Raw genomic sequence first — 16,001 nt, forward strand, 5'->3', positions numbered from 1 at the left:
GCAATTAGTGGCTGCTGGATGTGTAAATCAATGACTGTACATGATCTATTGGTTTGGACCAGCACATTTGAAAAAAGTTTGCTTATTGTCTTTGAAAATCCATAGTGTCTTCTTTCCAGTAGTGTCAACTAAGAGTATGTATACGCTACATTTTACAACTCGTGGCAGAGAGTCTCAGAGCCTGCATTTATATACTTTGGCTCATGCTACAGAGCTAAGAACAGCTGTGTAGACATTGCAGCTTGGACCCTGAAGCTCAGGGACGGATGTGGGAGGAAGGTATACACAGTGGTTTCAGTGCCAGAGAGCAAGCCCAAGTGTGTAGACCTGGGCTCTTGAGATTTGCTGCCATGGGTTTTAAAACACAGCGTACATATACCCTCAATATTGGGTTGGAAGCTCCTCTCATTATTTCCATGGATTGCTTGGTATTATGCAATTTTTTTCTGGATTATTCCATTTGATTTCATATATTTTGAAAGCACCTGATGTGATCTGCTTGAGTTTGTTTATACATGTGCATTTTGTAGTTCAAGCACCTGGAAGGTGGTAATAGGGAATTATTTAAAGTTGGAGGACTAGGGCAGTGGCTGCTGTGCTGATGATATCTTTGAAAAAAGGTATAAATATTCTTGTAGAATCATAGGACTGGCAGGGACCTCGAGAAGTCATTTAGTCCAGTCCCCTGCACTCATGACAGCATTAAGTATTATCTAGACCAGTAGTTCTCAACCAGAGACCCTGGGGCCCTGAGCAGGTTTCAGGGGGTCTGCCAATCAGGACTGGCATTAGACTTGCTGTGGCCCAGGGCAGAAAGCCGAAGCTCCAACACATGGGGCTGAAGCCTGGGGTTCCAAGCCCTGCCACCCAAGGCTAAAGCCAAAGCCTGAGCAACTTAGGGCTTGTCTGCACTGGCACTTTACAGCGCTGCAACTTTCTCGCTTAGGGGTGTGAAAAACACCCCCCTGAGCGCAGCAAGTTTTAGCATTGTAAAGCGCCAGTGGTGGGAGCTACGCCCCTCGTGAAGGTGGGTTTTTTTTTTAGAGCACTGGGAGAGCTCTCTCCCAGCGCACTGTCGTGACTACACAAGCTACGTTAAAGCGCTGATGCAGCAGTGCTTTAACATTGCCAGTGTAGACTAGCCCTTAGCTTCACAGGGCTCCCTGAAGCGTGGAGCCCTAACGGTGGCCCTGCCTTTTATATGCAGAAAAACAATTGTTGTGGCACAGGTGGGCCATGGAGTTTTTATAGCATGTTGGGGAGGCCTTAGAAAGAAAGAGGTTGAAATCCCTTATTTAGACCATCCCTGACAGGTGTTTGTCTAACATTATGTGAGAGTCTTGCAAAACTGTGGAGCAATCTGAAATAGTATGTTGTGCTTGAGAGCCACAAATGGATAAGAGACATGGTTGCACAACAAAGTTGCTAACATTTTGTTGGAGAAGAGCACAGTTCTAAATTTCAAACTATACAGATGTTTTAAATTTTAATTCAGTTTTCGGACAGAACACCTTCAACTCGCAACAACAATTTAAAGGACACTGAATGTGTAAATACATACTGAAATATCAGTATGTGAAACTTTAGTTTAAGTAACTGTTCTTTTTACCCATATAAGTGAATAAACAGGTTAAATTGTTTAGTTTTTAATGAGATTTTGTAGCAATGAGGTTAATTGTTCATTGTGCAAAAAAAATTTTATTAGCTGCGTTTAAATTTAATTGAATGTCCACTTTTTGTATTGTAGTGTAAATAGGTTAGCACTTAATTTACATTCTTTGTTTTGTATACATGTTGTCCCCTTTTGAGCTTCTGGAGGCAAGGTCAAATACATTTGTAGGCTTGCAGTCTCTGCTAATTAGACTGGGAGGAGGGGACAAAAATAATCAACAATTTGACACTGAAAGAAAATAAGTGGACGGGAACCTTCAGTTTTGGGTGCCTTTGATATAGAAGCTTATTATGACTAAGATTAAGAATGTTTGTTGAGTAGTTTATTGATGTTAGGAGAAGTGATGACCCAATGGGGGTCATTATGATTTGTGTGTTGTAAAAGTTAGTTATAAAAAGGACTAAATAGAATGTACTTTGTAGCAGTCCTCTGAAGGTGTCCTGAGAGAGGTTTTTCCTGACGCCTTACTCTCCAGCGGGGAAGCAACTGGCCATTGCTGAATTGTTCCTATTTACTCAATACTGTCCCAGATTTTAGGTAAATATTTGGGTTGTTCTTAACCTATTGGTTGTGTCTGTGTGTGCTTAAATCTAATAAATGGTAGTTTTAGATAAGAGCATGCTTACCTCTATTAATTTTTCATTAGCTGGAGTGCTGTGTTCCCATTGCTTTATTCCTGACGCTGCCCGGAGTGAAACAGTTAAGTTACCACTGCTGTGGATTCTGAAAACTCTGGGTAACAGGCTTTGATCCTACAACACTTAGCTGCACCAAGATTGGCACAGCAAGCCTGGGAAGGAGAAGTGGAGCTGTGGCGCGCTCTGGGGAGGAGGTGGAGGTGAGCGGGGCGGGGGGGGGGGATCTGCAGCATGTAAGGGGGGGCACAGAGGAACCGCTTGCAGTAACACGAATTTGGATATAATGAGGTAGAGCAGCCCTGCTCCCTGGAGCGCTGCTTTACCGTATTTATATCCGAATTTGCATTATATCGGACCTCATTATATTGTGGTAGAGGTGTACCTAAAGTGCATATTTATGTACCGAAGTTACTTAGGAGCACAAATCTTATTGACTTTAAACTGCAAACTCTGGTAGAGAGAGAGAGCGAGCCTGGTTGAGCCTGGTTTTAGCTTTCTTGAGCTGTGGAAGTTCAAAATAGCATGGTGTGTTCTCTTACCACTTTTGTGTCAGAGTTTGTGGCTTTCTTACAGCAGGGATATTAATGAGACCCTGGACTTGCCTTTTGCAAAATAGATGAGCATTAGGTGTGAAATTTGTTAGACGAAAATTCCCCCACCCTTCTTGTGCCTGGGGCTGATTCAGGCTTTGTCTCCCCCTCCCAGGGCCGGCTCCAGGCACCAGCTAAGGAAACACGTGCCTGGGGCGACATTTCGGTCAATCTTGGGGCAGCGCTTCGGCGGCTCTCTGGCCGCCATTTTTTTTTTCTTCTTTTTTATTTTGCTTTGGCAGTCCGAGCGGCGGTTTGTTTTGTTTTGTTTGTTTGGTTGGGTTTTTTTTGCTTGGGGTGGCAAAAAAGCTCGAGCCAGCTCTGCCCCCTCCACCACCACCTCTTGGGGTTGTGTATTAATTTTTGTTGTCAGAAGGGATCACAGTACAACGAAGTTTGAGACCCTGTGGTGTAGTTAATCCGCCTCTCAGAGAGGCGGTAGCTAGGTCAATGAAGAATTCTTCCATCAACTTAACTGCATCTGCGGTGAGGGTTAGGTTGACCCAACTACATCACACAGAGCGCAAAATTTTTCACAGCCCTGAGCTAAGTCTATCTAATATTTTAGCGTAGACCAGGCCTAAGACTATAAAATTTGAAGAAAGTCAAACAAACAAACAAAAAAAAACGAGTAATGTGTAAATGAAAATTAAGAAAAAACAAAATGAAAATATTAAAAAAAACCCAGGATTTTATTCACCTTGAGACCTAATGTAGTCTAGGTCAAAGTTAAATTCTTTGAAAAGCATGTTTAACCAAGGGGTGAGGGTGGAATTTGTAGACCGAAAGCAATAAAGGAGTGGTAACTATGAAATTAGTAATGTGCAATAATTTAAAATGGATTTTATTGGATTTTTCGGGGGGAGGGGTGACCAAACATATTACAGGGTCTTTTATATACAGAGAAGGTGATCTGAAAGCTGTCAGATTTTGGGCCTTCTAACATTGATATGATTTCTTTTAAGACAGAGAGAAAAATCACTGACTGTTTTTCTGTAAATAATAATAAAATGCTGAGATTTTTAAAATGGTTGGTCTGGAGCTACCAAAAAAGTGGCTTTACTGTTTAATATATTTTCAGTAAAATCTTTTTGCAGGCTGACTGTTTGTGGGCCAATTCTCAGATTATTTGGAACAATTGAGTGCTTGACTCAGGCAAAAACAGCCTATATAATTAGAAGTTTATTAGCACTATTTACCTCGGGTACAGATAGAATCTTATAGATAAAATAGGAAATTCATCAGATCTGACTAAAGCAGCATATCACTAGAACTTGAACGTATTTATGCAGGATTTCAGTTAATACTGGCAAAATAGGAAAAAGGTAAGTTAACCTGTTCTTAGGTATGTGCTGAGTAATAAAGCATTACTTACAATATTATCTTAAACTTCAGTTACTATGCAAAGATATTTACTTTGTTACACTTCGGAAGTTTTATATTTTTATTTACAGTAATCAAGTATAGAATTCTGAGGCAATTCTAAATTTCAGGCTGTTTTTATTACCTTCAGAAGAATATACAAGATGTGTGTTCTTCTGTTAAATAACATATTAAACGACATTACAATAATTTTAAGGCTGCAGAATCAAACAGTAATAAATCAGGATGCCTATGCAATCTTAATTCATCTCTCTATTGTGAGTTTCCATATCTTAACATGCCTTTATTTCTTGTAAGTGTAACCTTACATCTGATTTCCTTCCTTTGTAATACTTGATTTTGGGATAATTCAGGGTGCATTTATTTAACTCAAAGACTTTAAAGTACTGATGTGCACAGTTAGAGAGCAAACACAGTCAGGTTAAGTAGTCTACCAATTAGAGCTGGGCAAAAATTTTTCGGCAAATGACGAATTACTGAAAAATGCATGTTTCAGTACCCCCTAACAATTTGTGAATTTAATACAAACTAGCCAAATAATTTTAGCCAATACATTTTGTTGGTACTGGGGCACCATTCACAAAAAAGCCAGGAAGAAGTGGTGGTGGTGGTACTCTATCCCCAGTAGTTAGTGCATTCAGCTGGGATGTGAGAGAGACAGGTTCAATTCCTCATTCTGACTGACATGGAGAAAGATGCACATTCAAATAATCTCATGTTGCAGGAGAGTGCCCTAAACAGTAGGTTAGGGGATATGTTGATGTCTGTGTCTCTCCAGTTGAAGCTGTTCTACTGGGTATAAATAGTTAATCATTGGAGCATGGACATAGACTTCGGTCTCCCACTTTCCGGGTAAGTGCCCAAACCACCGGACTGTCATTCTCTCTCTCTCTCTCTGGCCCAATGGTTAATTATTTATACAAAGTGGAATAGCTTGAGCAGGAAAGACTGAGAAAGATGTACCCCAGGCTACCCAGTAGCCAAGGGATTAGTGCATTCTTCTGCAGTGTGGGAGACCCAAATTCAGATCCCTGTTCCAATGACTGAACTGAGACACCCATATCAGAATATCCCATAGCTGTGAGGAATAGTGGTAGTTGTTACCTCTGTCAAAATGGCTCTATTTAAGAACTGTTGTCTTGACTCCAATTGTATTTTATGTAATCATAATAGTTAATAACAGCTTAATTACGACCTAATTGCTTTAAATTTGACCTATGCACAAGATTTTAATTTATATCTCTGGAATGTTTGAAGAGCGTTATTCTGTTAGGCTCATTAGGGTAAAGAAAAGACTGATGCAGATGCCAGATTTCTTAAAGAACCCATTTTTTACTTTTAATTCAAACTAATAGATTTCTTCTAAATTTGCAGTATTCAGTCTCTGTTCAGTGCTTTAAACTTGGGAGGACATGCTGCATTTTTATACACTAGTCTGAATCATGGCTTTAAGTGCAAAATGGTATTCCACCTTAAGTAAGGAGCCATGATTGCTCTTACTATGGAGGTGCCAAAGTCTTTGCTAAGTACCATTATGTTATCTGCTTCTCTTGCTTTAACTTAAGAACTGTTCTGATATATTGTAAATATATTTGTAACAAGCTGTTTCACTCTCAAATTGGGTTTTTCATCCATAAGCGGATTCATCTGGCACCTAATTAGGCCTTTTATGCATATACCATAATCCAGTTTGGATTGACAGTTGCCAATAATATATTGCAAATATATTTGGAATTTATATAAACGAGAACATGATTGAGTTTGACGCTTATGACTTTTCTCTGAATCTAACCAATTATAATAGATTGTTTAATTTTTGTGGCAGGAAGCTAGCTCCCTTTCCTCGTCCTGAGGCACATTTTCTGTACTTCAAGTTTTCAGTAGATAGTTGGCAAAAAGAGTTTGTTTTGCTTTTATTAAACAGCAAAATATACTGTAAATTAATTAGCTTTATTGTAATATCTAGTTTATGCAATATTTCAAATCCTATTTATATTCTTTTTAGAAGAGACTACAGAAAGAACTGTTGGCTTTGCAGAATGACCCACCTCCAGGAATGACTTTAAACGAAAAGAGTGTTCAAAATTCAATTACACAGTGAGTGTGTAAATACTTCTTCTCATGTTTTCTACATTACTCAAATTATAGACAAGTGAAATATTGTTTTTTCTAGAGTAATTGCTCCTGTTGATCCATGGATATAAAAAAAAGTGATATGGTTCGCAAGTACACTGTTTAATATGTTCACTAGTAACTGATAAACTGGGTTATAATCTACAGTGTGATACATTTCACTGTCTGGGTCCATGATGCTTGCACTTTTTTTTTTTTTATAGAATAAAAAACTTTTGTCTGGAATTTTTTAAAAAACAGCCTAAATGTACCTATGCATTATCTGACAGAACAGAATTACAGAACAAATTCTGGCAAACCATTCTAGATCAAAAATATTAGTCTAAAGTAGTTTGACATTATCTACATTTTGCATTAAATCAAGAGAGTATCCCTCTTAGTCAACAATCTCTCATTTGGATTTCCTTTGTCTGTTCGGTGTGCCTAAACAATTCTGAACTCAGGAGAACAAAATCTGAAGGGATGCTAAGCATTCAGTTTTATCTAAAACTGTAGAGAAGATGATGAGAGATGACTCCATGCTTTGACATCAACAGGAATGGGGAAAAGACGATAAGCAAACTATACCTTTCGCTCCTAAATATATCAGTCACTGCCATCAAGGTAGATTTTGACATTAAATCATGATGTGGGGGAAACTGAAGCAGAAGGAAATAAATATTGTGATTTATTGAAATGTCACATGGTTTATTGTATGATCCAGAGAAAGGTCCATGTTCTGTATGGCCCTTGTAGCATGTGCCAAAGGGCTAAAAGAATAGAGGAGAGTAAGATATTGAACTACAGCAAATGTGGATGAGTGGTCTACATGAATATTAAAATAGCTTGAGAGTAAGATGATGGGAACCAAGAGCAAATCTTCAGACTCTTTCAGGAAACTAATTTTTATGGAGAATGATGGTTTGATCTGAATATTTTTGTGTTTTTCAAAAATAAAGTATAAGCTGGTGTATGCTTTTCTTTGCCATTATATCTGTATGTCTGAAAAAAATGTATACACTAGAAAGGTTTTATTCGCATCAATGTGCATCATTACTTTAAGCAGCTAAACCATAAGTGAGATATGTAGATCATCGTAAGGGAATGTTGGTAAAACTTGGAGCATATCTGACATGTATCATTGAGACAATATAGACATCCAACCCTCTGACACCATTTTTAATTACTTTTCAAAATAGTTGGACTTTAACTATGCATTTCCTGCCTTTTAGACAGTAAGTTTTTTCCCTTTAAGTTACTGATTATATATATTTATATATTTACAGGTACCTTTTTGGCCTATCAGTTTCCTTTATTGTACAACCTTTAAAGAGGAGCTCAGTGATTGAAGTAGATTAGTTTGCAAATCAGTTACTACTTTTGTAGTATGCTATTGTCTTGCTAACCTTCACATTCTCTTTGTTGCTAAGTTCTATATAGCATCACAAGTGACATTTTTGCAAATGTGAGTCGGAAAGGAGCATGCCCCTTTTGATTCTGATTTAATGTTAGTAAACTGCATGTTGTTTGTGTCATTTCTATTATTCTTAAATCTCCCTGGCAAAAAAGTAAAATAAAATGGAAAGGGAGTCTGCTTCATCTGAGGAAGGGGATAGAAATAATCATCACACAAATTATAGACTTGGTAATGAGGCTGGGGGGTGGACATACTACCAGTCTTTCAACTTGGGCTTTACTTCTCTTGTGAGTACAAATAGGCATTTTATAGGGAAACACATTTGTATTTATTTCCTTAGGGGCATTGCTGCTTGTATAATCTACAACACTATAGCAAAGATTGAGTATATAAAATACCAAACTTGTTTCTCACATACGGAGGTTTGATGTTAATTTCCATTTGTATTTACTTTTGCTTTCATGGTCATTGTGATACCGAAGCAAAGTTCAGTAGTGATGCCATAATAGGTGGTTCATTTATTCTTTTATATTTTATTTTAAATTGCTGGATTATGTTACTAAAGATTTCTATGTGTTTTTTAGGTGGATCGTAGATATGGAAGGTGCTCCAGGTACATTATATGAAGGGGAGAAATTTCAGCTTCTATTTAAGTTCAGTAGTCGATATCCCTTTGATTCTCCTCAGGTAATTAGTTTCTCTCTCCCTCCTGCTTACCTCCTGTCTTTTTAGATTATAACTGCATGGGATATGCTGAATAGTAACATTGTCCACGCTTTTGTAATTTTAAGGTTCTGTGTTAGTTACATGGGTTCAAATTGTACACTCTATTGTGCAGTTGCCACCTCTTTTAAACACGTTTCTGCAGTGGAGAAATATGTCCACTTGTCTCATAGGAAGAACAGAGTAAATCTGACATTTCTGAGTGTCACTTGAATCCTCTTAGGGATTTTTTCTGACCAATGAAAGAGCAACACGGGCACTGCTTTTGGAGTGTAGAAGTAGAGTGGATGATAAACTTCTTTTTTCCTCTATTCTTGCCTCCAAATCCCGGTGCTGCTCCTTAATGTCACTTTTCTTCCAGTTTCTCTGCTGCTCCTGTTAATACTGCTAGGGAAGTACTGTAGGTAGGACCACAGCTGTGATTGTGGCAGGGGAGCACAAACATAGGTGTTGTGGCATGGTAGGAGAGGCTTGATAATCTATTGGTACTACATGAGTTAAGGAACAAACTTGGTTCATTTTTTCTTGAATCAGCAGCAGGCCATGCAGAGGAAGTACACTATCCTGTTGGAAGGGTTGCTATGTTGATCTCTAGTGACATCAAACCAACTAAAGGAGCAATTTCAATGCTGAGCTACATTCACCCTCCACAGCCAGAGAGAAGGTTACAAAGTGTGGCTTTCAAGGGGAAGGTGGGTAGGCAGAAGACCCTCCCTCTACCCCCTGAAAAAAGGAGGAAAAGCCTAGAGTGAGAGTACTTTAGTCTTCATGTCCATTCAGTTTTGACCTCTCAGCTGAAAGTTCTGAGTTTGTGAATTAGTACTAATTGTGATGATTTCTATGGAGACATATTTATTGCAACTCATTCAAAAAGCCATAAAAAAAGCTTAACCACAAAGATATGTTTAGGTATTGGGGTAAAAACTAGAATGCTGACTTTTCAGTCTTAGGTTTTAAGGAACAAACTGGCACCTGCACATCTGCACTCATCAGGTTTGCAGTGAAGTACTCATAGGTGATCCACAAGAGGGTAGCCACTTTCATTTGGTTCCAAGTAGGTACTCTTTGTACTCATTACCCAAAGTGTGTATGTGGCTGTATGCAACTTATTGTAAAACAGTAAACCGACCAGTACATATACACTGGTTAGTACAGAAAACAATTACGTATTTAAGTAATGGATGCTTGACTGTTGAAGATAGCCAGAACTCCCTTAATAAAAATTCTGCCATATAATAAGTGCATCTTGTATAATTTAATACCTTGATTCAAACAAGTGCATATATAGTGTAAAATAACAGTTTAAACTTCTATCACTTAAGCACTCAGTTGTTTTCTGTCTCAAATGTATGTTGTCTCATAGTGTGCATGCATTTGCTTACTGAGTTGTGCATAGTTTTTATTTTTTGAAAGGAGAGACATTAGTTTGAAAAAGAGAAATATATTGCTGGATGTGTGAAAAAATAAAACCTTCAGTATTTTAGGAATACCAGTAATAGCAATATAAAAGTTCAAAGTGAAGTGAGGAGGGTGATCTTGTGGTTAAGGCATTGGGCTGGAACTCAGAAGATCCGAGTTCATTTCCTGTCACAAGGAGGTCCTAGGTGACATTACGCAGGTTGTTTAATTTTTCTGCATCAGTTCCCCATCTATAAACTGGTGATGAGGATGTTTCCCTACCTCATGGGATGTTGTAAGAATATATCCATAAAATATTTGGGAAGCTCTCACATGGTAGACCATAAAATATATAGATAAAAGGGAGTTATTACATCATCTAGTGATGGGTGAATACTGTGGGAAGTTGCTGATGGTTGGGTGAGGGGATTGGCTGAAGAGTTGAGTGGGTAATTCTGGCTGCCGAGGGTGCTTCTTTCCCTCCACTTCCCTTGTCCCTTCTTTGAATTCTGGGTCAATTTTATATTTGATTAGTGATAGAAGGCTGACTTACGGGCAGCAATTGCCACGATCACTCTTCTTTCCTTGTTTTGACCGTGGCAATTTGATTCCTGTCTATTTCTGAACACGTTTTTTCTTGTGTTGTTTTGTCCACCTCAAAATCATCCTTCAAATAGAGTATAATTTAAAATTATATATTTCATATGTGACAGCATGCTGTGGTTTTATAAATCACAACTTTTTGTTTGTCTGTAGCATTAATTACCAAGGTTTTTTTTTCTGCTGGGACCTGTATCAGTTTCCCAGAACTTAAATTTCTATTCTATTTGTTGTTGTAAGGAGACTTGCTCATTTATGAATCTCGTGGTATTTCCAGTTGAATAATGTTGTAGATTATGGAACCACTGAAACACAGTGTGGTGGGTAGCCAGTCCATAGTCCTTTCTCTATAGAACAATAGGATGAGGCTTTAAGACTGAAAAAATTTTCATGAAAGCTTTGTGATGTCTTTATATCGCTATAATTTAGAAAAGCTGTCTTTGCACGTTTCTGTGCTGCACTGCTCTTTATAAGTAGTGATTACATTTAACCTTTCAGTTCTTCACACTAGTTCTTTCTGTCGTAAGTACAAGTCATTTTGGACCAGATTCTACCTCCTTATGTTAATTAGTACCTTACTCAGCAAAAAGTCCTGCTGAAATCAATGGAACTACAAACAGAGTAAGATACTTCTCAGGGTAAGAAAAGATGGCACAATCTGGCTTTTGAATACAAGGCATTACTGTTTCCAGAAGACACAAGCAAGTCTGTTTCTCATTTTAAATGTTAACAAATGCTAACCGTATTTTATTCTTTTTTTAGGTCATGTTTACTGGTGACAATATTCCTGTTCATCCTCATGTTTATAGCAATGGTCATATTTGTTTATCCATTCTAACAGAAGACTGGTCCCCAGCTCTCTCAGTGCAATCGGTTTGTCTTAGCATTATTAGCATGCTTTCCAGCTGCAAAGAAAAGGTATGTTTTTTTTTTTATAATGCACTTAGAGTAAAATAAATGAAAACTGCAAGTTTTCTACTTTTTCCAAAGTCTGTATTTCTCACACTTGAATAATATTACCTTTTTTCTAATATGCAAACAAATATACCATAAATTAACACTGAAATGTTTTGAGTAGTGCAGATGTTGACTTGCTATAAAGATTTTGTAGGAGGAAACAATTTTCTATTTGTAAAGAACCAAATTAATTACAGTAGGATACATTGATAGGTTATTTTTTCTTCATCCTTCATTTTTCCAGTTTGTTCTCTTAGCACGGGAGAGCCACACAGCTGACAGTACATTTTTGTCTCTTAAGTAAGTAGATATGGCGCTTGGAGCAGATCCATTGAGGCTCAATTTTTTTTACATAAACATTTTTCAGAGTAGGATCACACTTGAAATTGGAGTTAGATTTGTTTTACAGCAGTCAGTTCTTGTGTGATGCAGTTTTGCCAGATGTCTATTGTCACCACATCACAATTTCAGTTCTAATTATTTGCAGGAAAATATATATTATTGGGATACAAAACAATGCTTATACCTATTTATTATTTCTGTAACTCTTCCCTTTTCACTGTGACCACCCTGTGACTTTTTTCAGAAAAGTGTGCTACTCATTAAGATATTGATAGGCTGCAGTTCTTCATGAGTGAAGGTGTAACCCAAGTCCATCTGGTCAATCTCACCAAGCTATGAGAGACTTCATATAGACTGGGATTCAAAACTATACTTGTGACACAATGAAGGCAAACTTCAAAAGTATTTTAGTTTGGTAGTGGTTTTAGTTACATTTGCTTTTGCAAATAAGAGTGAATAATTAGTTTTCTTTGTCCAAACGTTCTGAAAAATTTGCAAACTTTTTTGCTCTGTCTGGGTATCCCTGCTTAAAGTTCTTGCTAAAAAGGTGCTAAAGTGATCCTGATCAGTGTAAACAGGGCCTAGTCCTACTTTTAACACATTTTACAAAACGTATGGCATTTATTTTTTTAATGTAAACCTGTATTTAAATAGATAATATACTGTAAGTGATGTATTGATTATTTGATTATTTTTAGGTTTTTTTTCTATTGCAGAGGCGACCTCCAGATAATTCATTTTATGTAAGAACATGTAACAAAAATCCAAAGAAAACAAAATGGTGGTATCATGGTAAGTATTTAATTTAGAGTAGGCATTTCAGAGGACTGCTAGGCTGAGTGCAAAAAAGTAACAATACAAAGTAGGATTTTAAGTAATTTTAAACACTTAAGCTTAGCAAATTTGGAACATAAAAACTTTTCCCAGGACACCAAATAAAAGATTTTTGTAAAGGAATAAATTATATTTTAGTAGGAAAACTGATTAGGGTTTTAAATATGCAAACTTAAATGGATATTTGTAGACTAGATCAGGATGTAAAATAGAAGTTTTAGAGTGGAGAAAATCAGTCAGAATAATTGCTTGATTCTACTCGCATTGTGAATTTTTATGAGCTACAGATTTTGGAAATTGCTGATACAAATAAAAAGAAGCTGAAAGTAAGAAACATGAAAAAGAAAAGATGTATGATGATTAGTGCTTCTAAAGTTGTTTGGGAACAAATTGAGTAAAGATCTTAGCTATAGCAATTCTAGATGAATACTAAGAGGTTAGCAAAACCAGAATGATTTTCTATGTAATTGAATGTAATTATTTTAATATGATAACCCTGATCTATTAAATATAATAGATCATGTGTTGGTAAAGTACATTTAATACAATGTTCTCTGAAATAAGTGTATATGGATATTTTTATTGAAGAATAAATATCTTGGCTGGTTATCATTACTTGGCATTGGAAGACTTGCTGCAACTCCCTTCTTCCCCCCCCCCCCCCCCCAAAAGTGCACCCTGGAGCGGTTTTCCCCTGATTTTCAGAATTAGAGTTCCTAAGATTTTTCAGTGTAAATACTCTTTTCTAGTAGAATTTGACGTAGGATATTACTCTGTTTCCAGTGAGAATTGAACAGTATCAGCTGCACTGATATATATTTAGGTAACTTTAATCTGTTTATCATTTGCAGGTACATTACTTTATTTTCAGTTTAAAAATTGAGCCCAGAGTTAAAGAATAGCAAATCCTGTCATCCACAAGGCTAATGTGATGTTTCAGGAACATTTCAATAATCACATCCCCTTTCTTCTCTTGTAACATGTTGTTTTTTCTGTTGCTCTGGTTAATTCTGGAGAAATATATAATACTTTGTTCTTGAGGATGTGAGCACTGAAGAATTATCCCTGAAACTAGATGGGCATACAATACCAAAAATGCCAAGTTTCAAGTGTGTGGGTTCCAGAATCTGGGGAAATGAAGGATAAAATTAGAGCTAAGATAATAAATGCCTGGCTCAAATGGAGAGCTATAAGTGGTGTAATATGTTACAGCATGAAAGCAGTAAGATTGAAAGGGAAAGTCTATAAAACTTTCAGTTTTAATGTATGGCCCTCAGTGTTGGGCAACAAAGAAACATGAGTAAACAATCTGTTCCACAGAAATGTCAGGTTGAGAGATGAGTGGTGTAACCAAGAACACGTGAGGAATGTATGTATTAAGAGAAGTACTCAAAGGTAACGCCCATAAACAAAAAAATGAGGGAGTGCAGGCTCATGTGGCTTGGTCATGTAAAAAGCAATTCTGACAACTATGTGGGTAAGGAACAGAACAAGAAGGAAAAAGATGAGGCCAACCCAAGTAGAAGTGGAGGGATGTCATAAAGGAAGATGTTAGTGTATGATGTGAAAGAAAATATGGCATTGAACAGAGCACAGAGCGAGAGGATTTGATGGAGTTGACACAAAGAAGATTTTTTTTTCTTAATTATCTTATTTCCTCTTGGTAGTCATCTTCCAAGAAGACCAGCTAAGAGTTTTTCTTTAATAGTTTTCATTTTGTGATGAGATCTGCTCTAATTTTAATCTTAATTTGTGTCAGAGAAGATGAGATTCTTCTTTAGGATTTAGGGCTGAAGTCTGGATTTGAGTGTGAAAATTTGGATTTGAGAGTGAAAATCTAGATATAAAAATAAACATGGTTATCTGATTCTGAAAGTTGATCACTAGCGTTTGTATAGTGGCTAAACTTCTATTTCCATTCAACTAGTCATCAAATGGTTCTTTACACAGTGGAAAATTCTCCAGCCATTCTTTTCTGCTTGAAAGGCAGAAAAATCGAGTAATTGGAGAACAAAACTGGGTAATAGTAGATAAAACTAGAGGGACATCAACTCAGACTTGGGAAGGTTACAGTCAGGAAAGGACAAGTCTGTTTAAAAAATGGCTCATGCTGCTGAAATTGGAAAGTTTTCACATATATAACACCTAAATCAATATTAACTTCCTTTCCTAGTTGCTAATTATCAAAGATGTGATGGTCTCCTCTTTGCTCAGTTCTTTAAAAATAAGTGTCAATTCTGGAGCAATACTGGACTATTAAATTTTAAATTTGTCTCAGAGCTTGTCTATATGGTGAGTTACTGCATAGCAAGCCAGGATGTAAATTTACAGCACACTAGCTTGCTGCGAACTATCTGGCAATGTGAAACCTGCTACTGACTACTAAATGTACCGTAGTGTGCTTTGAGGTATTCAGGTTTCCAGAGAACCTATTACTCCTGGGGGAAGTCTGTGCAACTGGGCACGTGTAGAATTAATGTTCCCTGCAGATTTCTTTGCTTCCTCGCAGAAAAAGATGGGTAAGCAAAGGCAAGCCTCAAGAGCAGTCACGCGCCCCTTCTCAGCAGCATGAGTGCGTCATTTTGGGCCCCTGGAGCAGTTGTCAGAGAGGTAAATCACCACAGGAGGGGAGTGGGGCTGGGGATGTCCCAGCTACTGGCTCCTACCCTGCACTGGGCTCAGCTGCTAGTCCTGGCTGGGCTGGGGGCAGGGGAAGACAGGACTTCTCCTTCCCCTGCAAGGAGCAGCCTGGGCTGAGTCAGACCCAGCCCCTGAAACCTCCCTGGCTGCAGGAAGTTACCCTACTCTCTCCCCCCCCCGCTTCCTTCCCCCATTTTCAGCCACAGGAGGAGGGGTCACTGTACAGGGAGGTGCTCCCATGTCCACCAAATCCCTGTGTCAGGACTCCCCTTACACCCAGACTCTCACCCGAGCTCCCCTCCCGCACCCAGACCTCCCCTGCACTGTACTCAACCTCCACCAGTCTTCACTACCGCTTGCATCCAGAGCTCTACTGAGCCCCTGCCCTGCACCCAGACCACCCCCCTATTGAGCTCCCTCACTTGAACCCTCATCCCAACAAGCCCCACCACCCTGATGATCCCCCTGCATCCCCACCCCACTGAGCCCCAACCAGCTGCACCCGGACCTCCACTCCCCCCAGCACCCAGACATCCTTGCTGAGTCCCCTCACATGCAGACCCCCCGTTGCTGAGCCCCATACCCAAACACCCCCCTGCTGAGCCCCAACCACCTTCACTTGGACCCTCTGCAGACTCCCATTCCCCGTGCAGTCAGAACACCCCAACAAGCCCCTGTACGTCCAGATCCCCCCT

General features: G+C 38.4%; 1 protein-coding gene across 6 annotated transcripts in view; it reads left to right on the top strand.

The window, feature by feature from the left end:
• The window catches only part of UBE2W (ubiquitin conjugating enzyme E2 W), a 35,658-nt gene that overhangs the window by 11,627 nt on the left and 8,030 nt on the right, over positions 1-16,001 (top strand). For 2 of the 6 annotated variants that reach the window (XM_043507706.1, XM_043507710.1), the window contains exons 2-6: positions 6,289-6,380; positions 8,397-8,499; positions 11,296-11,451; positions 12,531-12,624; positions 14,840-14,890. In XM_043507706.1, the coding sequence (XP_043363641.1) occupies positions 6,289-6,380; positions 8,397-8,499; positions 11,296-11,451; positions 12,531-12,624; positions 14,840-14,890 (496 nt within the window). Of the gene's footprint in view, positions 1-5,663; positions 5,760-6,288; positions 6,381-8,396; positions 8,500-11,295; positions 11,452-12,530; positions 12,625-14,839; positions 14,891-16,001 lie in introns of those variants that run through there. The other 4 variants (XM_043507709.1, XM_043507707.1, XM_038392135.2 and 1 more) reach the window with 4 other exon arrangements.

Source organism: Dermochelys coriacea, chromosome 2, assembly GCF_009764565.3.
Source record: "Dermochelys coriacea isolate rDerCor1 chromosome 2, rDerCor1.pri.v4, whole genome shotgun sequence".
In the NCBI taxonomy this organism is placed as follows: Eukaryota; Metazoa; Chordata; order Testudines; family Dermochelyidae; genus Dermochelys; species Dermochelys coriacea.